This window comes from Bos indicus x Bos taurus, chromosome 3, assembly GCF_003369695.1.
Source record: "Bos indicus x Bos taurus breed Angus x Brahman F1 hybrid chromosome 3, Bos_hybrid_MaternalHap_v2.0, whole genome shotgun sequence".
Lineage (NCBI taxonomy): Eukaryota > Metazoa > Chordata > Mammalia > Artiodactyla > Bovidae > Bos > Bos indicus x Bos taurus.
This window is the reverse complement of record NC_040078.1, coordinates 58,748,118-58,771,538: the sequence shown is the minus strand read 5'-3', so window position 1 is coordinate 58,771,538 and position 23,421 is coordinate 58,748,118. Positions and strand designations below refer to the sequence as shown.

The 23,421-nt window shown below is 42.3% G+C and overlaps 1 protein-coding gene across 1 annotated transcript in view; it reads right to left on the bottom strand.

Moving 5' to 3' along the window:
- Positions 1–22,924, bottom strand: part of DDAH1 (dimethylarginine dimethylaminohydrolase 1) — a 156,860-nt gene extending 133,936 nt beyond the window's left edge. Inside the window, exon 1 of the mRNA XM_027536675.1 lies at positions 22,452–22,924. Within this exon, the coding sequence (XP_027392476.1) occupies positions 22,452–22,754 (303 nt within the window). The 5' untranslated portion in view covers positions 22,755–22,924. The remainder of the gene's footprint in view (positions 1–22,451) is intronic.
- Positions 22,925–23,421: the final 497 nt, after the last annotated feature.

Genomic DNA, 23,421 nt, shown 5'->3' with positions numbered 1-23,421 from the left:
GACCAAAGGGTCCTTAAATCTCCCCTAATAGCAAGACTGCTCCAAGAGCTTGGAACAGGTCCAAGACAGCTGGTAAGAATGATAGACTTAAATTTCTGACTCACAATTGCTGTTGTTTATTGTGAAAGGATTAACTGAGAGAAGGTGGGTCACACTGGAAGGAGTCTATGAACCTGAAAGCTAGACCTGTCACATGGAGAGACATGTTTGGTAGTGAAAGTTCAGGCAGGTGGGTGGAATCTCTGGAAAGATGGTGGCAGGAACCAGTGGGAGATAAGGTTGAGAGGTATGAGGTATGTGATGGGTTAGAGATAGACAGACCACAGGGTCCACGAGTCAGAACTGGTCAGAGGTAGGTCCCTAGGGGGCTGGATTACAGGGGCAGGACTCTAGTCCTCTACAGAGGGGAGAGGGGATATCCAGAAGAATAAAATCAAGAGCTGTACAAACAGGAGCATTGGCATGGGTAGCAGTGGTCCCAAGAGCAAGACTGAAGAGGCAGGGAGGGCAAGGAGCCAAGAGTTTATTCAAGCAAAAGTTCAGTATCTTAGTTATGGGGTTAAGAGATGCTGAGACCCAAAGCCAAGCATGTCATCCTACCCTCCCTCCTCTAAAATACAGGGAGAACAATGTCTGGGCATACTTCTATGTGCATCCCTGCTCCCTCAATAAAAAAGTAGGTGCAGAGGAATTCAGCAAGTTGTAGTTCACTTGTACTGAAGCTTGTATTATTGTATTGTTGACCTGGGGTCTGTGTTACCAACTGAGACACACAGAGTTAGGGTAACAATTATTTCCAGAACAGTGATAATCTGTGTCCCTATCTTTCACATATTTTTCACATATTTTCCCCTTCAAATCAGCTCTGGGAGGACTGAACAAGTCTGTGGGTGAATAGATGGAATTAACCCTTGTTTGTTATCCCAAAGAGCCAGGGGGGGTCCTTCCTTGAGCTGGACCATTCCCAGGATCCCTGTTCAGACTCTTACTAAGCATGCCTCTTGCACATACAAGTTAAGGGCAAAGTTCTCCAAGGGCTGCTTAATTATTTGGTGAGGAACTCTGCCAACAAATATCAAGCCCAGACTAAATGCGTGGCTGGAGACAATGGCCAGCTTATCTGTGATTCTGCTAGGTGGGAAAAGTTTTCGGGCTAGTCTCATAGATGAAGGATAGAGGGATGGGCAGCTGCTGAGTTGAAACTTGTCTTCAGAAAGGAAGCCTTTGTCTCTCATTCTTCTTGAATCTCACTAATGGATGGGGTACCACCACCTGGTAGCATCAAACCTGTGGCTGTGCTAGTTGTATCAACAAAGTCTCACTAAGTTATGTCTCTTTGTGACCCCATGGACTATAGCACACCAGGCCTATCTGTCCCTCACCATCTCCTGGAGTTTGCCCAAGTTCATGTCCATTGCATCAGTGATGCTACCCAACCATCTCATCCTCTGTTGTCCTCTTCTCCTTTTTGCCTTCGACCTTTCCCAGCATCAGGGTCTTTTCCAATGAGTTGTCAGCTCTTTGCATCAGATAACCAAAGTATTAGAGCTTCAGCTTCAGCATCAGTCCTTCCAATGAGTATTCAGGGTTGATTTTCTTTAGGATTGACTGGTTTGATCTCCTTGCTGTCCAAGGGACTCTGGAGAGTCTGCTCCAGCATCACAATTTGAAAGCATCAATTCTTCAGCGTTCAGCCTTCTTTATGGTCTGGCTCTCACATCCATACATGACTACTGGAAAAACCATAGCTTCGACTAGATGGACCTTTGTCAGCAAAGACATGTCTCTGCTTTTTAATATGCTGTCTAGGTTTGTCACAGCCTTCCTTCCAAGAAGTAAGCGTCTTCTAATATGGGGCAAAAAGCCAGATACACTCCATGCCACTACTGTAGATTCTGCTGTCTCAAGCAGACTGGGATCCAGAGAGTTGGTCCTAAGGCTTCTGCAGAAGACTATGGGACCAGGGACCCATCTCCAGGTCAGGCAGGCTATGACCCCAGGTTCTGGAGTTAGAGTTCAGAGGTAGCCACTACCTAATACCTACAGCCATGATCCTTTCAGAGTGTTTTCACTCATTTCATTTAAATTTCAGCACAACAGAGGGTTACTGACAGCAGCATAACCCCAGTTTACAGGGAGGAGTCCTGCGTCCACAGCAGTTGTCCTCTAGCCCCCAGCTGCACAGCTTTTAAGCAGAGAGGTTTGAAGACTTCTAGTCTAGGTCCTGCTTAATATCAACCTACCACTTTACTGCCTGGGGAAGGGTCTCTGGTAATACCATATTCAGCCAGTTATTTATCATTTGATCAACAAACATTTATTGCCTACCATTTAATAAGAGGTATTCTAAGAAATAATATTCAGGCCCTTTTCAGCTGAGGTCTCCTATGAACTTTTTATAACCTTATGAGGAAAGTCATCCTTTACCTTTTTCCAGTTTTTGGAAAACATTTTAATTTAAAATTTATTTTTTATTATCTTGATTGCAGTATAGTTGATTTACAATGTTTCATGTGTACAGCAAAGTGATTCAGTTATACGTGTATATATATATACATATATATATACACATATATATATATATAAAAGTTCTTTTTCAGATTCTTTTCCATTATAGGCTGTTACAAGATATTGAATATAGTTTCCTGTGCTATACAGTAGGTGCTTACCACTGTTTATAGGTACACATATATTTGTGATTATTTATTTTATGTTTTTCTCCCCATTTAGACTGCAGGTTCCATCAGGGTAGGTTTCATATTTATTCACTTTATCTGTTTTATATATAGCAGGCACTTAATAGTAATTGCTTGTTGAACAAACAAAAGCCATGTTACACCTTACAGATGACAAACTATACCCAAACTATATTTACTTTACTTATATATATAACTATATATATATATATGTAAAACTATACTTATGTGCCCAAGTTTACCTTGCTAACGAGTAGATCTTTAAGTTGCCTGGAGCTTTCTAAGGGTAGCCTCTTTTTATCAAGGCCTCTCCCAAAGGGTTGTCAGAGCATCGCGGTCACAGTGACATAGGTCAAATCTATTCAGTCAGAGATATCATCAAGAACAAGCTAGTCATCTCTAGTTCCTAAATAATAATGTTTCTACTACCATTCCCTGATAGTTCAGTTGGTAAAGAATCCACCTGCAATGCAGGAGACCCTGGTTTGATTCCTGGGTTGGAAAGATCCTCTGGAGAAGGGACAGGCTACCCACTCCAGTATTCTTGGGCTTCCCTTGTGGCTCAGCTGGTAAAGAATCTGCCTGCAATGCAGGAGACCTGGGTTCGATCCCTGGGTTGGGAAGACCCCCTGGAGAAGGGAAAGGCTACCCACTCCAGTATTCTGGCCTGGAGAATTCCATGGACTGTATAGTCCTTGGGGACGCAAGAGTCAGACACGACTGAGCAACTTTCACTTTCACTCTATCCCTCATCATAACAATGTTACCAGTGGAATCACATATGTCAAGCCATCACAATGTTCAGCACACTTCAATATTCAACAACCTTGGGCAACAGCAAAAAGATATTTTACTGGAAATTGAAAGCTGTGCATTGCCCAAGATGACGTAACTGCAAAGAGGAACCAAAACTCAACTCCAGGTGGAATTTCACCTTGCAACGTAAGAATTTTAGAAGTTCTTAAAAATGGAAAAGATATTAAATGTATAAAGATGTTAGAAATGTGAATTCAGGAACTTCCCTGGCAGTCCAGTGGTTATGACTTCATCTTCCAATGGAGGGGGTGTGGGTTTGATCCCTGGTTGGGAAGCTAAGATCTCACATGCCTTAATGCAAAAATAAAAACATATAATAGAAGGAATATTGTAAACAACTTGAAAAAGACTTTAAAAACAGTCTACTTCCACAGGTTTCCCAAGTGGTTCAGTGGTAAAGAATCCACCTGCCAATGCAGGAGACACGGATTCAATGCCTGATCTGGGAGGATCTCACATGCTTCAGAGCAACAATGCCCACGTGCCACAACCATTGAGCCTGTGCTCTAGAGCCTGTGAGCCACAGCTACTGAAACCCTCGTGTCCTAGAGCCCCGCGTTGCACAAGAGAAGCCACTGCAATGAGAAGCCCATGTACCACAGCTAGGGAGTAACCCCCACTTGCCGCAACTAAGAAAAGCCCCAGCAGCAACGAAGCCCCAACAGCCAAAAACAAAAATAAATAAATAAAAATATTAAAAAAGGACAATGCTATGAAAAGGAAAAATAAAGAGATGGGACTGCTTTAAAAGAAAAAAAAAAGAAAGGTCCACATCCAAAAAAAAAAAAAGGAAATGTGAATTCAAATCTAAACACCCATATGCAACCAGTTCAAATGGCAAGCTTAACGGCAGAAATTCTTGAAATACTCATTCAGAAGATCAGAAGGATGAAGAGGACTTATACAAAGAATATTATTTTTGTTTCAGTTGAATATGACGACTCACTCCAAAGTGAGGCAGAAAAAAGGCCAGGTCCCATACTGTTGTTTAGCCACTAAGTTGTGTCCAACTCTTTGTGATCCCATGGACAGGAGTCCACCAGCCTCCTCTGTCCATGGCATTTTCAGGCAAGAATACTGGAGTGGGTTGCCATCATACCTGCCTTTTTGGTAGCACAAGCTTTAGTGGACTGGCCCAGCCACAACTGAGGTTCAAGCTCAAGAGATGTTTCTAATGTTACTTTCCCAACCTCCTAGCAGATTTCAGGCAGAGTCAGCACTGGGGACCAAAATACAAGAGCTCTGAATCCCAACTCCAGGCACAGTCTCAATGTCTGGGTAGGACCCAGGTAGCAAGGCCACAGTCAAAGGGACAGAGGTCTCCAGTTTCCAGGGAGAGAAAGTAGCAAGACAAAAGTGCAGCCTCAATCCTTAGGGGCTTGAATGACTGCTCTCTAGAAAGATGGAAGGCAGGCAACCACAGAAAGGAAAGGGACAGATCATTCACTGATAGAACTCCTCCTGCATGGTACTGCTAGGCACTTTAACATGTAAACAGATCAAATCAACATAACAGACTTATAATGTGATCAAAACTACGCCAGTTTTTATTGATGATGAAACTGAAGGCTCAACTTGCTCAAGGCCACACAGCTAATAAGCAATGGAACCACAATTTGAATCCATAGCTGTCCTCTTCCACCCCTCAAGGCACTGGGAAAGGAGAAGGCACAGCTCAAGGAATGTCACAGGAGGCGGTCTGCCTCTTGAGTCAGTTTTAACGCATGTGTCTCTACATGCCAGGCTCCGTGTGCCAGGTGATCATGCTGGCATGAAGATGACTGATATACCTACAAGTAGGCACCTCAAGTGATAATGGATTTGGAGAGTGGGGCAAGCTAAAGGTGCAGTTGTGCAGATCAGTGGGGAACAAGGAGCAGTAGGATCAGCAGAAATGAGGTGGGTGTCAAGAAAACATGCAAATGCACAGGGCTCTAATGTGGCCCCTTCAATAAGAGGGGTGTTTTCTGAATACCTGCCATCCTAGGCTATAATAGCACACCATCATACTTTGGTTTACAAATGAACATATCACGTTTAAATGTATAGAAACACTCTATAGCATTTATGTGAGGGAGTCCTTGATATCTAAAAATGCTTATTCACTGACAGAAGCCCAAGACTTTAGAACTATTTTTTCACCATACTTCCAATGTTTGCTTTTCTTCTCTTCTTCTCCATCTCACGTACTCTGCTACATTTAGATGAGTGGCCTTACCTTCCGATTAGGTAATGAAAGGAGTGCCTGAGACCAAGCTGCCCGTTTGCTCAATGAGCCAAGTGCCTTTGACACAGGCCAAAACTCTATAGTTGCTACAAACAGTGAAGAATGTCAACAAAAACTAGAATGATAGTATCTTTTTCATGTTGGTGTCCTAGATAAGTAGATTTCAATGACAATGATCCACAGTAAGAAATACACTTTACACTGGAATCCACAACACACAAAGGAACATGCATATGTGCACGTGTGAGAAAAGAAGACAAAAGTTACATGAAACAATACCTGCCTGTGTTATGCGCACACTCTGATATTTCTATCAGAAATATTAATTCTACTTCATTGCAAAAAACAAAGAGGGTAATGATACACTAAGTTGACTTTATGATGCCCTTATGAGTTGAGACTTGTAATTTGACATCACTATCAAGGTCCAGGAAATGAGAACAAATCCATGGTGTTACAGAAACTCCCCAACTAGAGAAGGGTAGGAAAGGTCCAGGAACTGCATAAGCTCTTTCTCTTCTGTTGACAGTTCCAGAAAACAGTAAAACCAAGAGGAAAGAAGGTGATCATGGACTTGGAAAAGCCCAGTGAAAAAGTAGAATTAAAAAAATATTTCTCCTGGCTAGTGATTCACCAAAATAAAGTGACTCACACACACAGAACACAGAAGTCGCTCAGTCGTGTCCGACTCTTTGCGACCCCATGGATTGTAGCCCATCAGGCTCCTCAATCCATGGGATTTTCCAGGCATGAATACTGGAGTGGGTTGCCATTTCCTTCTCCAAAAGTGACTCAAGATTCCCTCTAATCATTTTTTTTTCTAAAGGGAATTGAATGGTCTTTTTTCTAAAAAAACATAAAAATAAAAAAAGTATTATTTATTTATATGTTTACTTATTTATTTTTGGTGCACTGGGTCTTTGTTGCTATGCATGGGCTTTCTCTAGTAGTGGCCAACCGGGGGACTCTAGTTGTGGCGAGCAGTGTGTGGGCTTCTCATTGAGGTGGCTTTTCTTGTTGCAGAGCATGGGCTCAGGAGCATGGGCTCAGTAGTTGTGACCCACCGGTTTAGTTGCCTCTTGGCATGTGGGATCCTCCCAGATCCCAGGGATCAAACCCGTGTCCCCTGCATTGGTAGGCAGATTCTTAACCATTGGTCCACCATAGAAGTCCTTTCCTCTAATCATTTTTGATGCTCCACATTACTACGAAGTATTATTTACAGAGAAGGCATTGGTAGAAAACTGATTTTATCCAAACCTGACCCAGAATGTGTTAATTTATCCAAACCTGATTCAGAATGAGTGTGGGGCTGTGTGTGTTTGTGTGTGTGTGTTTTAAACAGGCCAAGGGACAGTAGCTGTTACATTTTTGGAATTTCCAGTCATTAGGCTGACTGTGTTTCATTCAGGCAACGTGTATAGAATCATAATTGAGCCCTTAGCCAGCTGAGGCCAGTAGGCTGTATCTTGTATATTTTTCTGCCTTTACTTTCCAGAAAATGTTGTAACTTAAATCCCTATCATTCCTCCCCCTCACCAAGAAGCTTCTCTCTGGGGTCCAGTTTAGCAGCAATATTAATCCTCAGTTTCTTTCAAACCACTCAGAGGCTTCAGTTATCCAGTTGAGCGCTCACAAAGAAAAATGCAGACATGAACACGACAATCACACTATCCATTTTTCTTCATGTAATTATAGTTCCAAGACGTACATTTCTAAGCCCTTTCCCTACAAACACACAATTTCTCCAGTCACAGCCACAAACTGTTTGCCTCTATCATTAGTGTCTCTTAGCAAAATATTCAAAGCACTCCTTTTCGGGGATGGGGTGGAGGGGACAAAAGAGCATGTGTGAGGGAGCACACTTCACTCTGAGTACTAGGCTGCTCAGCTGTGAAAAGGGGGTTACCACGAGAAAAAAAAAAAAACCTGACACATTTTTCCCTGTAGTTACAGACTAACTCATTACTCACCAGTCAAATGCACTTTCTCAGAATGAACCACAACCTATACATTGGTCAAAGCGTCTCCTATTTAGTGGACACCGTCAACAACAAATACTGCTGAAATGAATTACTTGGGGAAGAAAACTAAATTTCCTCTGGGCATTCTTTCATAAAAGCTGGATTTCTACCCATTTAGTATGGCAGAAGTGGGAAAAAATGGTGAAAGCAGTGATTTTCAAGGTCCCTGTAGGCCTTTCGGCAGTGGTCTGAGAATGATTTGAACTAACATTATGACTGTTTTAGCACATTCTGGGGCTCTTTGAACAACAACAACAACAAAAACGCTGTTCTGAGTTTCAGTTTTCTTTCCAAGAGTACCCACAGCCAAATCCTGACCCTGGACCCTGAGGTCTCCTGGGGTCCACGAAGATCTCAGCTTCCACCTGGGTGCTGCAGGCGGGAAGATGCAGGAGCACAACCTCTCCTAACGCAAGGGACTAGTATGCTGCCTGCTAATCAACTCTCCCAAAGTGAAAAAGATGCAAGTTCAGATGGGAGCTATTCTTTCTCGTCTTAGTCATTGTAACTATCCCTGGTTTAGAATGTCATCAAAGAAGGGGAGGTAGAATCAGCTCCCAGCAAAGAGTCAAGTAAACAGTCTTCTTCCTCCTTATGTTCCCTGATTATGATTTCTGTTGTTGATGTTGGATAGACAGGAATACAAACAGCCAGGACACCGTCCCGGTAAGGATTCAACCCAAGCAAGTGGAAATCAGTGTGCTTCGATATGTATAGAGAAGCATTTGGGATTCTGGCCATGATTCCCAGAACCCAGAGACCAAAAGACATGACCCTCTAGAATTTCTATAAAAGGCTGAGTGGTACAATCTGGTTGAAAGGTGATATAGTGGGTTATTTTATACTTTTTTTCTTAGCATGACTCAGAGTAAGAAACATATTTTATGTTCCTAATTAATATACACATGAACACGAATGTATAAAGTGAAAGGTTTCATGAAAAAATATTGTCCCTAGGTTGCCATGTACTCTGACATTTTCTACTGATTCTAAGAAAAATAAAAGAGCTGGACATGACCCACTAAATTGATTTCATGACCCCATGATAGTAGATGGATAGCAGCAATTTGAAGACACACAACACACTGTACTAAGAGCCTTGTCTTGAAGCTGTGCTCTGTTCAGAGTTAAACTGCTTATATATTTGGAGAAGCTTGGGGAAGCTTGGAGACTAAGGGAAGACTACAGCTTTAGAGATGCTTAGTAACAGAGTGACAGGGAAAAGTGAAGAATTCAGTGCCCTTTTAAATTGTGGTCACTCCCTCTCCCAACAGTGCATTTTTTGGAGAAAGGGGGTCCAGAAAGCCAGGACCCTTGATAAAGGACTAAGATGGCACACAGGAGAATATGAAAGCAAGAGCAAAAATGGTTCGAGTGCCTCAAAATAAAGAACTAAACTTCTCCACATAAAACTCTTGAATTGGAAAATACATCTATATGATAAATATGAGTGAAGCCAAGCTATAGTTATTCTCTTTCCCTGTAAAATGGAAGTTCCCTTTTGATGAAAAAAAAATTAAGATTAAAATAGATGTATTTTTCTTCTATTTTTATCTTGTAACCGCACCAAGGTTATTTAACTAACTTCAATTTTTTGGAATCATTTCAGGCTAAAAATGTCTAAGTTTATCACAAGCATATTTACAAGTTAAAAAAAAAATTATGTCAATATCTTACTTATGTCAACAGTCTTAATTTTTACACAGCTTATTATAGAAGGGCTACATCTATCTTGCTTTTTTGGTGTTTACATAGAAAAATAACTGTACGCATTTTTTGGAAGACAAAAGGTAAAATCTGGAAAATGAAACTCAAATTTCACCACCAAATGGAAATTAGTACATATGCATGGGGGGTTTATAAGAAAGAAGTGCTATGGGCAAGTCAAGACGTTTAGTTATAAGAGAAAACACACCTCATAGGACATACCTTGTGTCCAATTCTCTCCATTTTTGGGGAGCCACTGATTCACATTCACCACAGAAACATCAGCTGGTAGACACAGATGACAGTGATGTGTGATGAGAGAAATCATGTGGAATGATTTCTAGGAATCTTATGATCTTTCAGCGGCTTTTATTTGAAGTTTTCTGTGGGAAACATTTCTTATAAAATGTGCCATATAAAAGGTGGGATAAGTAGAGATTTTGACATAGAGTTAGAAAATTCAACTTCATCTCTTAATGGGTTATCATTAGCAAGGCATGAGTTTAAATGATTGGTTAATTGAGTAGAACAAGTTTAATGTTTTCAGTTGAAAGAAATCCAATATGTTTATTCATCAAACCCCAATCCCATCTCACAAATATAAATTATTATAATCTCCCCATCCCCCATCCCTTCTCCACCCTCTACTTTCCACCCTAATACACTCTGAGTTCCAAAAGGAAAGTGTAGCATCTCCGAGCTGGAAAGAATATTAGATCTTATTATCACTACAAAAATCAAAACCAGCGTGCCCCAACACCTAGGACAGTGTTGTGTTCTGACTCTGCTGTTGTCTGTAGCTTCTATAGTATTCAACCTATGATTATAAATGCATGCTCAGTTTTGGGTACACTTGATTTATATTAGTGTGAGATTCAGTGGTGTCTACTGCCAAGATGGAAAGATTTGTGAATAAAAACACATTTCAACAGCAAAGAGGAAAGCGTTCTCTCTTACCTGCCATTGACACGGGTAATATTATATACCTATATGTGGCAGATGCCAGGTCTGCTTTACACATCCTGATGTGCGAATTGTGGGCCAAAGGGGAAAAAGCACAACTTAGCCAAATGACATTCTAGCAACCTCAAGAAATGAATCTCAGATTTGGAGTGGACTTTAGTCAGTAAGACTATATAGTTCCCAAACTGTGCTATTCAGGAATCCTGGAAGGAATGCCAGACCCTGATGGAGAACAAGGCAGAAGAAAAGATGGGAGTACAAGTTAGAAATGCAGTGTGTCGGACAGCCAAATCTCTCTGGGCCCCAAACAGGAAACATGATTATGGAGTAGTTCTCCTGGTGAACTTAGAACTGGGAATCAAAATTTTAGATCTGAGGGGGCACAGGCAGGCTTTTCTCAATCCTGCATCCTTTTCAACATTCGTGAAACTAATTTTCACGGTGCCATCACCCTCATCCTATCCCATAGTGCTGTCTCTGAAGACTGCCTCTCTCTGCCTTCCTCTGGTTGCTGCTAACTCAGTAATCACGTCTGAGAAGCCCTGGTATGGGTCAGACCCACCTCCTGGACGTTCCTTAGCACCAGACGGAGCTCTGCCATAAAACCCTATTCTCCAAGTGTCTGCCACTGCTCTGCCTCCCTAGCTGGACTGTGAGGTCCTTGTAGGCAACAGTGGTATCTAATTAACCTACATCTCCACAGCATCAAACACTGAGTCTGGTGTGTAGGAGACAGTTGTTGAATGCACAAACATACACGAGTGATCCAACTATTATGCCTTCAGCTTCAAAATCACAGTCATTTTTAACACAATCATGGCACCCATCATTACTGCTATAAATAAATAACAAAATTTCAATATTTATTTTTTTAACTTTTTTTTTTACACTGGAGTATAGCCACTTAACAATGTTGAGATAGCTTCAGATGCTCAGCAGAGTGACTCATACATATAGCATCCATTCTCCCCTAGTCTTCCCTTCCATCCAGGCTGCCAGATAACATTGAACAGAGTTCTCTGTGCCATTTAGAAGCATTTTATCCATTTTAAATATAGCAGTGTGTCTGTGTTTATCTCAAACTCCCTAACTATCCCTTCCCCCGATTCTTCCTGGTAAACATAAGTTTGTTCTTTAAGTCTGTGAGTCTGTTTCTGAAGAAAACTTCTGAAAGTTTTCCATAGAAAACTTCAATATTTCTTAAACAAAATAAGGACAGAGAACTCAAGGCAAACACATTTTTAATGAAGTCAAAGATTTACTTACACATATTCAAGTCAAGCAAAATACTGATGTACTTACTCATCTCTATCAGAACGACAACTTATACCATAAGCCCATCTAGCTATGAAAGCAGGCTAAAAGTTGTATTCCCTTTAATTTGCTATGTTAAACTAATTCAGGTTTGTCCCCATTGATTTGTTGGGCAAAATTAAACCCACCCTGTACTAATTCGTACTTCTGTCTTCATGGTCTGCTGTGCTCATTTCTCTGGTCATACAAACACGATGAACCTACAGTCCAGTGATCTATTCTTTCTATGTGATTCTACCCCTCCATCAGCGCTCAGTTTTAGGAAGACAATGTATATTATTACATTGTTTGATGATGACAAAGTAAACTAGGATGGTGTTACATGCACACATTTTAAAAGGGGATTTGTTGTTTGAGATTACTCTGTCCATTTGGATGAGAAGTGCCTGTTTATGAAATGTGCCTGAGGACTCTGACAGATTTAATGCCTAATATCAGTGTAGGGAAAGCAGTGAAAGCCAACTTCAAAGGTCAGGGGAGCATTCTGATGGAACATCAGGGATTTCGCTACAGTAAATAAAGATTCATCTACTTCATGGGGTAAACAATGCACTGCAGTCCTATAAGGTGTAAATGAAACCTTTTCTCACTAAGATTTCAGTGATTTTACCTTCAATTATGGTACCTCTTGATTAGGAGAATGAACTCTACCAAGTGTCCAGATCTCCAGTCAGGAAGCTGGGCTTTCTGATGCGGTTACAGATTTTAACAGCAAATGCTGTCAAGTAAATAATAACCATCACTCATTTTCTAAACACACATCTCCAAATTTAGATTGAGTTTCATGAATCATTTATTTATGATGCAAAGATAATAGAAGGTAAATCTGTTCAAAAGTCTTAAGTAGATTTTTCTGTGTTGTGGTTTACATTAATGAACTAGATACCTAGTTTTGAAGAAATCTGAGCTCAGTAAGAATTCAAAAACATGCAAAAGCAATTTCACAGCATATCTGAATTATAAGGGATCCATCCCTGCCTTCTTAGTTTTATGATTCTAAGGATCTCTGCAGAAAGCTTATTTTCAGCTAATAGTATCTAATAGAAGTCACTCCCTACTCATCATTACATTTTTTCTTTTCAAGGCTTTCAAGATCAACTGCAGGGGAGTAGATTACATTATTAGATGCATCCAAGTTTCCAAGAAACAGTTCAATTTCCAAAAGCTTATTGCCAAGGCCACGTAAAAGAGTCTGAAAAGAAACACCCTGAAAGGCAGCAGTTGTTCTAACCAGTTTGAGGTGACAATTTATCAAGAACCGTTAATCTGTTGCCATGTGAGGCGCCTCTAGTTCATTCACTTTCCAGCTTGGTAAGAGTCTGGGTAATTTCTAATTATGGCTTAGGGCAGTTTTCTCACCTGAAGTTAAACAGAAGTTTGAGGAAATGTGTGCATTTCAAAAAGCAATCAAGCAGTCTGCTGGTAAATAAGGCACAATTATTCATGAACTGTGCCCAGGCAATTTGGGGATTTCATGTAAATGAATTATTTTTTTTAACTAAAATGAAAAAAAAACTTAGTTTTTTAGGAGGGAGGGAGGTAAAATGATTCACTTAGTTAATGTCCAAGTTATATTGTACATCGTTAGTGTATAAAATGAAACTCAGGTAGCAGTTTTATATTGATTTAATGATCCATTAAACTCAACAACTGGCAACAAGCCCTTCAAGCAAAAATGATCATACTTTCATGAGAAGTTCAATTCTGCCACTAATTAGCTGTGTGTGACTTTGGATCAGTTATGTAACCTTGGTTATCCAAGACTCAGTCCCCTTATCTTTTAAATAGAGCTAATATTAAAAATAATTCTGAGGCTTCCCTGTTGGCTCATTGGTAAAGAATCTGCCTCCCACTGCAGGAGACACAGGTTTGATCCTTGGGTGGGGAAGAACCCCTGGAGAAGGAAATAGCAACCCACTCCAGTACCCTGTCCTGGGAAATCCCACAGACAGAGGAGCCTGGTGAGCTACAGACTATGGGGTTGCAAAGAGTCAGACATGACTTAGTAACTAAACAACAAAAATAATAACATTATCATTTTATTATTCACACACACACATACACAACTTGGTTGGTTATTAGACACGATCTTAATGCTCACCTTGCCTTTGGAAATAATATAATTATGCTTTTTCCTAACCAGATAAGAAGCCAGGACCAAAATGCTGCTGCTGCTAAGTCGCTTCAGTTGTGTCCGACTCTGTGCAACCCCAGAGATGGCAGCCCACCAGGCTCTCCCGTCCCTGGGATTCTCCAGGCAAGAATACTGGAGTGGGTTGCCATTTCCTTCTCCAATGCATCAAAGTGAAAGTGAATTTGCTATGTCATGTCCAACTCCTAGCAACTCCATGGACTGCAGCCTACCAGGCTCCTCCGTCCATGGGATTTTTCAGGCAAGAGTACTGGAGTGGGTTACCATTGCCTTCTCCCAGGACCAAAATATGTAGATGCAAATAGCTAACTGCCCTAATAGAACAGAAATTACTATGCAAATATGTATTGCTTATCTTTTCCATTTACACCTTCCTGTCCACCACCCCTGACTCCACCCCCACCCCCCACCCCTGGCCTTCATGTCCATTTCTACATTGGAGATTTATTACCTTGTGCTAAATAGATGGGGAAACAGTGGAAAGTGTCAGACTTTATTTTGGGGGGCTCCAAAATCACTGCAGATGGTGACTGCAGCCATGAAATTAAAAGACGCTTACTCCTTGGAAGGAAAGTTATGACCAACCTAGATAGCATATTCAAAAGCAGAGACATTACTTTGCCAACAAAGGTACGTCTAGTCAAGGCTATGGTTTTTCCAGTGGTCATGTATGGATGTGAGAGTTGGACTGTGAAGAAAGCTGAGCGCTGAAGAATTGATGCTTTTGAACGGTGGTGTTGGAGAAGACTCTTGAGAGTCCCTTGGACTGCAAGGAGATCCAACCAGTCCATTCTAAAGGAGATCAGCCCTGGGTGTTCTTTGGAAGGACTGATGCTAAAGCTGAAACTCCAATACTTTGGCCACCTCATGTGAAGAGTTGACTCATTAGAAAAGACCCTGATGCTGGGAGGAATTGGGGGCAGGAGAAGAAGGGGACGACAGAGGATGAGATGGCTGGATGGCATTACCGACTCGATGGACATGAGTTTAAGTAAACTCCGGGAGTTGGTGATGGACAGGGAGGCCTGGCATGCTGCAATTCATGGGGTCACAAAGAGTTGGACACAACTGAGCAACTGAACTGAACTGAACTGAAGCATTGCCTTCTTCCTAAAGAGGTCCCCAACAATGCAAAGGCTCTACGTAGGGATAACTAAAGCCATTATTACTTTGTGAGAATGAGTTTGCTTGGCTTTTTTCCTAGACAGAATACTTTATATATTAATACTTAGTACCTGGGAAAATATAAAATGGCTCTGAGAGAGGGCTGAAAGGGCAAAGGATATATTTCACAATTTTCCTTGAATAAATTTTGTCAGTTAATCATTTACTAAGTACTAAAAACCTTCTGGAAAAAAAATTACAGAAAATGGCATTAGTATTTGCCTCAGGAAGAGAAGTGGGTGGTAAGGTACAAGGGTCAGGTGAGGGGGAAAGAGTTACCTTTACTATGTTTCCTTTTGTGCCTTTTGAATTTGGTACTACAGGCAAGTATAATAGAAATTTTTATTTTTAAAAAAATCCAGTCATCACACCCTGTCACTTGCTTTATTTCAGCATTTAGATATTTGTTTACTCAACTTTTGATATTTATAATCGACCTTTTCCCCCTCTGAAATGTAATCTGGATTCATTTAAAATATGACTAGCTTTTCAAGGCTAATTTATTTGTCTTCAAAGTATTCAACATATGAAGGCATTCATATTCCTGAAGACATGGAGTTATAAGACAAGTAATATTATTTGCTGATTTTCTCTATATACAGTTTTCTTCACTAAAACTTACGCTTGCTGCAGACATGGTCTGTGTTTTACTAATCTTTGGAGGCCCCTTTAGGGCAAATACTGAGTGTGCACAGAAGGGTTACTTTCTTGAGTTTGGTTCTCAGTCCTTTTTTCCAAGGAAGAAAAGTCATTAAATATAACATGATGTTTTGATTAAAAAGAAACTTCTCAGCATTTTAATAAAAACAAAACAACAACAAGAGACAAAGGCATTAAAAGAGAGAGGAAGAGAAAAACAGTTACAAATCACCCAGAGTTGCAAGGAAACTTTTGGGACTCTACTGACTGGAAATGCTTAAAAAACACCAAATATGCCATAATGAGGGAGAACAAAGGTTGACTTAAAATCATAGACACATTTTTTTTTTCAACAAAATATTTGCCACATATACAAGGTCCAGGGGATAACATGTTGAACAATGCAGATATGATTCTTGCCTCACAGCTTTCATAATAGTGGGGGGGCTACAGAAAGATACACAGACAATTATCATATGTTACAATAAATATAACAGGGCATACAGAGGTGTTCATAAAAGGAGAACCAATCCTATGCTTGAGAAAGTGAGATCAACATCACAACACTTGGAACTAGACCTTTCAGTTCAGTTCAGTTCAGTCGCTCAGTCATGTCCAACTCTTTGCGACCCCATGAACTGCAGCACGCCAGGCCTCCCTGTCCATCACCAACTCCCGGAGTTCACCCAAACTCATGTCCATCGAGTCGATGATGTCATCCAGCCATCTCATCCTCTGTTGTCCCCTTCTTCTCCTGCCCCCAATTCCTCCCAGCATCAGAGTCTTTTCCAATGAGTCAACTCTTCGCATGAGGTGGCCAAAGTATTGGAGTTTCAGCTTTAGCATCAGTCCTTCCAAAGAACACCCAGGGCTGATCTCCTTTAGAATGGACTGGTTGGATCTCCTTGCAGTCCAAGGGACTCTCAAGAGTCTTCTCCAACACCACAGTTCAAAAGCATCAATTCTTCAGCACTCAGCTTTCTTCGCAGTCCAACTCTCACATCCATACATGACCACTGGAAAAACCATAGCCTTGACTAGATGTACCTTTGTTGGCAAAGTAATGTCTCTGCTTTTGAATATGCTATCTAGGTTGGTCATAACTTTCCTTCCAAAGAGTAAGTGTCTTTTAATTTCATGGCTATAATCACCATCTGCAGCGATTTTGGAGCCCCCAAAGATAAAGTCAGCCACTGTTTCCCCATCTATTTGCCATGAAGTGATAGGACCGGATGCCATGATCTTAGTTTTCTGAATGTTGAGCTTTAAGCTAACTTTTCCACTCTGTTCTTTCACTTTCATCAAGAGGCTCTTTAGTTCGTCATTTTCTGCCATAAGGGTGGTGTCATCTCCATATCCGAGGTTATTGATATTTCTCCTGGCAGTCTTCATTCCAGCTTGTGCTTCTTCCAGCCCAGCATTTCTCATGATTCACTCTGCATATAAGTTAAATAAGCAGGGTGACAATATACAGCCTTGACATACTCCTTTTCCTATTTGGAACCAGTCTGTTGTTCCATTTCCAGTTCTAACTGTTGCTTCCTGACCTGAATATAGGTTTCTTAAGAGGCAGGTCAGGTGGTCTGGTATTCCCGTCTCTTTCAGAATCTTCCACAGTTTATTGTGATCCACATGGTCAAAGGCTTTGACATAGTCAATAAAGCAGAAATAGATGGTTTTCTGGAACTCTCTTGCTTTTCTGATGATACAGCAGATGTTTGCAATTTGATCTCTGGTTCCTCTGCCATTTCTAAAACCAGCTTGAACATCTGGAAGTTCACGGTTCACGAATTGCTGAAGCCTGGCTTGGAGAATTTTAAGCATCACTTTACTAGTGTGTGAGATGAGTGCAATTGTGCGGTAGTTTGAACATTCTTTGGCATTGCCTTTCTTTGGGATTGGAATGAAAACTGACCTTTTCCAGTCCTGTGGCCACTGCTGAGTTTCCCAAATTTGCTGGCATATTGAGTGCAGCACTTTCACTGCATCATCTTTCAGGATTTGAAATAGCTCAACTGGAATTCCATCACCTCCACTAGCTTTGTTCATAGTGACACTTTCTAAGGTCCACTTAACTTCACATTCCAGGCTCTAGGTGAGTGATCACATCATCGTGATGATCTGGGTCATGAAGATCTTTATTGTACAGTTCTTCTGTGTATTCTTGCCATCTCTTCTTCATATCTTCTGCTTCTGTTAGGTCCCTATCATTTCTGTCCTTTATTGAGCCCATCTTTGCATGAAATGTTCCCTTAGTATCTCTAATTTTCTTGAAGAGATCTCTAGTCTTTCCCATTCTATTGTTTTCCTCTATTTCTTTGCATTGATTGCTGAGGAAGGCTTTCTTATCTCTCCTTGCTATTCTTTGGAACTCTGCATTCAAATGGGAATATATTTCCTTTTCTCCTTTGCTTTTCACTTCCCTTCTTTTCACAGCTATTTGTAAGGCCTCCCCAGACAGCCATTTTACTTTTTTGCATTTCTTTCTCTTGGGGATGGTCTTGATTCCTGTCTCCTGTACAATGTCACGAACCTCATTCCATAGTTCATCAGGCACTCTATCTATCAGATCTAGTCCCTTAAAGCTATTTCTCACTTCCACTGTATAGTCATAAGGGATTTGATTTAGGTCATATCTGAATGGTCTAGTGGTTTTCCCTACTTTTTTAAATTTAAGTCTGAATTTGGCAATAAGGAGTTCATGATCTGAGCCACAGTCAGCTCCCGGTCTTGTTTTTGATGACTGTATAGAGCTTCTCCATCTTTGGCTGCAAAGAATATAATCAGTCTGATTTCGGTGTTGACCATTGGTGATGTCCATGCATAGAGTCTTCTCTTATGTTGTTGGAAGAGGGTGTTTGCTATGACCAGTGCGTTCTCTTGGCAAAAGTCTATTAGCCTTTGCCCTGCTTCATTCTGTACTCCAAGGCCAAATTTGCCTGTTACTCCAGGAGTTTCTTGACTTCCTACTTTTGCATTCCAGTTCCCTATAATGAAAAGGACATCTTTTTTTGGATGTTAGTTCTAAGAGATCTTGTAGGTCTTCATAGAACTGTTCAATTTCAGCTTCTCCAGCATTACTGGTCGGGGCATAGACTTGGATTACCATGATATTGAATGGTTCACCTTCGAAACAAACAGAGATCATTCTGTCGTTTTTGAGATTGCATCCAACTACTGCATTTTAGACTCTTTTCTTGACTATGATGGCTACTTCATTTCTTATAAGGGATTACTGCCCACAGCAATAGATATAATGGTCATCTGAGTTAAATTTACCCATTCCAGTCCATCTTAGTTCGCTGATTCCTAGAATGTCGATGTTCACTCTTGCCATCTCCGGTTTGATCACTTCCAATTTGCCTTGATTCATGGACCTAACATTCCAGGTTCCTGTGCAATACTGCTCTTTACAGCATCAAATCTTGCTTCTATCAGCAGTCCCATCCAGAACTGGGTGTTGTTTTTGCTTTGGCTCCATCCCTTCATTCTTTCTGGAGTTATTGCTCCACTGATCTCCAGTAGCATATTGTGCACCTACTGACCTGGGGAGTTAATCTTTCAGTATCCTATCTTTTTGCCTTTTCAAACTGTTCATGGGGTTCTCAAGGCAAGAATACTGAAGTGGTTTGCCCTGGGCAATTTATTTAATCTCACCCAGACTCAGTGTCATCAACTTTTAAACACAAATAATGATAACAATGAGCTCAAAGAGTTGATGTGAACATTCATTGAAATGCATGTCATAAATCCAGCACAATGTCTGGCAAATGGCAAGCACCCAGTAACAATTAGCTAATAATATTAATGGGAACAGTAAGCTGAGAACTGACGCATGAGTAGGAAAAGCCAGATAAAATGCAGGAGAGGAAGGAGGAAGAGTGTCCTGGGTGAAGGAGAAATGTATGCCCATAAAAGCAATAGTATAGTGAGTCAGAAAAAGAACCTGGCTTGAGCCAAGGGTTGAGAGGCATGTGGGGTGGGGTCAGAGATGCAGCTAAAGCTGAAAAGGCAAGCAGAGCCCAGCTCAATGGGTTTATCAAGCTCAGTGGAGGCCCTTCTAGAATTTTAACCAGAAGAGGAACAGGATCAGATTTGAGTTTTAGAAAGACCAACTTGGCGGAAAATGGAATGAGTAGTAAGAGACAGGAAACAAGGAGATCAGTGTTAATAATTTTTTTTTGAATAGTGTTAATAATTTTAAAATAATGCATTGGCTGTTGTGTAATTTCAGTTAGGGAGATTAGTGTTACATGAAATATTTATATATAATAATTCAAGAGGGCCTTAAAATAATTATTATCAGCTTACTGATATTAGCTAATTGTTGAGCTGTTAGCTGTTTAGTCGCTAAGTCATGTCCAACTCTTTTGTGACTCCATGGACTGTAGCCTCCTGTAGGGTCCTCTGTCCGTGGAATTTTCCAGGCGATAATTCTGGAGTGGCTTGCATGTTCTTTCTCAAGGAGATCTTCCTGACCCAGGGATCGAACCATGTCTCTTGCTTGGCAGGTGGATTTTTAAACACTGAGCCACCTGGGAAGCTAACTAGTATTTTATTAATTCATTTGTTCATTCACTCAGCAAGCATATTAACTTCAATGTAGGCAGCAAACTATGAGAGATTTCAAAGAAATCTCTGAAGCACCCCACCCAACATGACTGCCTGAATTCCTTTCTCTGATTGGAAGGTCTGTTACCCTGGGGATCTGATCAGAGGCAATGGCAAAGGTGATGTGGGGAGGGACCACACACCAGCAGAAAACTCAACCTGGGAGGCAGTGCTACGGAGCAGATTAGGATGGAACCTGAGGCATGAAGACAACTCCCCTTCACCCTGGGATGGGGAAATGTCACTATAACTGCATCAGTGTACAGTAGACTTCTTATTGCTCAAGGAGCAAATCTTCCATGACCCACTGGGAAGTGAATAAAAACACTTCATGAAATGTCCTGCCCTCTATATTTCAGATGGATTAACAAATTTATTACCAAAATTCTATGAAATAGGTATGATTATGTCCACTTTACAGGTGAGAAAACTGAGGCAAGAGATAGTCCCCAAGGTCACAGGATTACATTCAGTCTGATGTTCTTACAGTCTGATGTTCAATCTATTACACTTACAGTCTGATGTTCAAGCTATTACACTATGTGGCCTCTGGCAGTGGGCCACGTACAAGATACAAGAGTGAGGTCTTTTTTAAATGTATGCCTCAAAATCTGATGGGGAGACAGATCACTACCCACTTTAGCATCAGGAAGGCCAAAATTTGAAAGGTTTTATTATAGGAATAAAATGAAATAGATGATTAAATATATTCACAGTCTCTTAACAGGAAATTGGACCAGCCTCAACAAATGAGTACCATTTTGAAAGGGTTTTTTAAATCTACCTTACTCTTTTAAACAAACCACAGTTTTGCCATATGGCCTAGGACACATCAGAAAGTGTTCAAATGTGGTTACGTGCTTATCAGTTTAAAACGGAGCAGGTCATCTCACAGACTCAAAGATGGAGAGGCATGGCAAAGGAGATAAAACAGCTAAGAGAATGCGACCTGTTACTCTTGGTTTTCTGCTAAGGCGGGGTGGGGAAGAAAAAAAGCTGATAATCTCAGTGAGAAATAAACCAAATATGCTTTTTCTCTCAGATCAAGCAAAGTTCTATCATCCACTTGCGTAGGGAAGCAGGTGGAGAATAAGCACATTTTTAACTATGAGCTCTGTGAGACATTTCCAACGTGAATCAAATAAAGACAAAATAGGGGGGAAAACAATCCCTAACCCTCCATATAAGAAAGAAACTAGCAGCTTCTTGCAATGCCACTTGATGCCAATAGCAACCGAGAGTCTTGAGCCCCAGCTCTTAGCAGGCAATGAGAAGAATCCCAGGCCAGATGGCATTTAAAAATCCAATCTCACTCTATTTGTCTCTCCCCACTAACCTACCTTGTGTTTAAAGCAATCACTGCCATTTTCACAAACTGCAATATTTTAAAGTAGTCACCATCCTTTGAGAACACAAAAAGCTCTAATTACTATGAGTTTTAAAGTAGAGAGAATAAAAATTATGGAATTTGTGAAACCATTTCCAATTAAACATACACACACATACACACACCCAACACCCTACACTGAATATAGCTTTTCCAACCCAGACACCACAGCTCAGCAAGCCAGTCTTACATTCATTCACTTGTTAGTCCCTTTCTGCGGGACTCTCTCCACCACTGAAAAGTAACTTGGGACGCCGTAGATCTATGGGAACCGACATCCCGTTCCTTCGTCTGGACAGCCCTGATCCCAGCTCTTGGCAGGACTTGTGGGTTCAGGGTCACCAACCCGCCCTCAGAGCCCTTCGCCCAGCCTCCACCCGCCCGCCTGGAAAGGCACCTCTCCCTGCCCCCAGCTCCCTGGGAAACGGGCAGAGTTGCACTGTCTTTACTGCTTTTTAATCTTTACAAATAAAAATGCTGTGAGATGGATTCCCCACCCCACCCACCTGCCCGAGTCTGCACGACCACACTCAGTCGGGTCCTCTCCAAGGCATTCAAGCTGCGCCGGCAGCCGGGAGGCGTGAACAATGAACTTCTCTTTCGCACACACACCCTCTCCCCTAAATGGGAAGTTCTGAACTAGCCCGGGGGCCAGTTCCGCGATTTCCCCGGCAAGTCGGTCGCGCTCGGTAGGTAAGGGCCGGGCGAGCATCCCGGGCCGCACCCCTCGCTTCTCCGGGCGGGCAGTTACCTCCTTCCTCCGGCTCGGCGCCCCGGGGCGGGTGATCAGGGCCGTCTCCTCGCACACCACGGCCACGTCCTCCACGAACACGCAGTCTGGGAGGCTCTCGTCGGCGGGCAGCTGCACCACCTGCAGCCCCAGTTTACTGCCCAGCACGCCCACGTAGAGCTGGTGCTGCCGCTCAGCGCGGGCGAAATCCACCTCGTCGCCCTTGGTGCGCCTCAGCGCCTGTTGGGCGAGGGACTCGGGCAGCGCCCGTACCACGACATGGGTGGCCCGGCCAAAGGTGGCTGGGTGGCCGAGAGAAGCCATGGCTCGGGGTGGCGGCGCGGGGCGCGGCGGTAGGGTCTTGTGCGGGCAGCGCTCGCCGAGTCTGCGAGCGCCCGGCGGCTCCCCTTGGCAGCCGGCGAATGTGGTGCAGCGGGAGCCCTGCTCGCGCCCGGAGCCCTGCCCGCGCGACTGAGCATGCCCAGAGCTCCGGGCGCCTGCCCGCGCGCAGCCCGCGCGCCCACTCGGCGCTCTCGGGTTTGCAGGCGGCCCAGGCGGGAGTTGTAGTGGCGACCGTCGCACGAAGTCGGGGTGAAGGCGGCGGCCGAGGAAGCGGGGAGTTCGAGAGGTGTGCGCTGGTGGGTGCTGGGTGGGGGAACCTCGGCCAAAAGGCGCGGTACCTGAACCTGACATTACCTGTATCTCGCCGCAGGTGCACCCCTCACATTTGGAGAGCTGCCGTGGTCTGCGCAGAGCGACTGGAAGGGGTTGCTTGGTGGTCGGGAAGCCAAGGATGGGATGATTCCTTTCTGGATAGATACTTTGACCTCTCTCTCTAGTCTGCTGTTCCTAGGTTTCCCGGCATGTGGTCCTGCCCCCAACCCCAACCTCCCCCTCCAGTTCCCAGGATGAGAATCTGTCTTTGTACCCAAGTCCATGTTACCTTGGGGCTTGTCAGATGGCTCGGTGGTAAAGAATCCATCTGCCAATG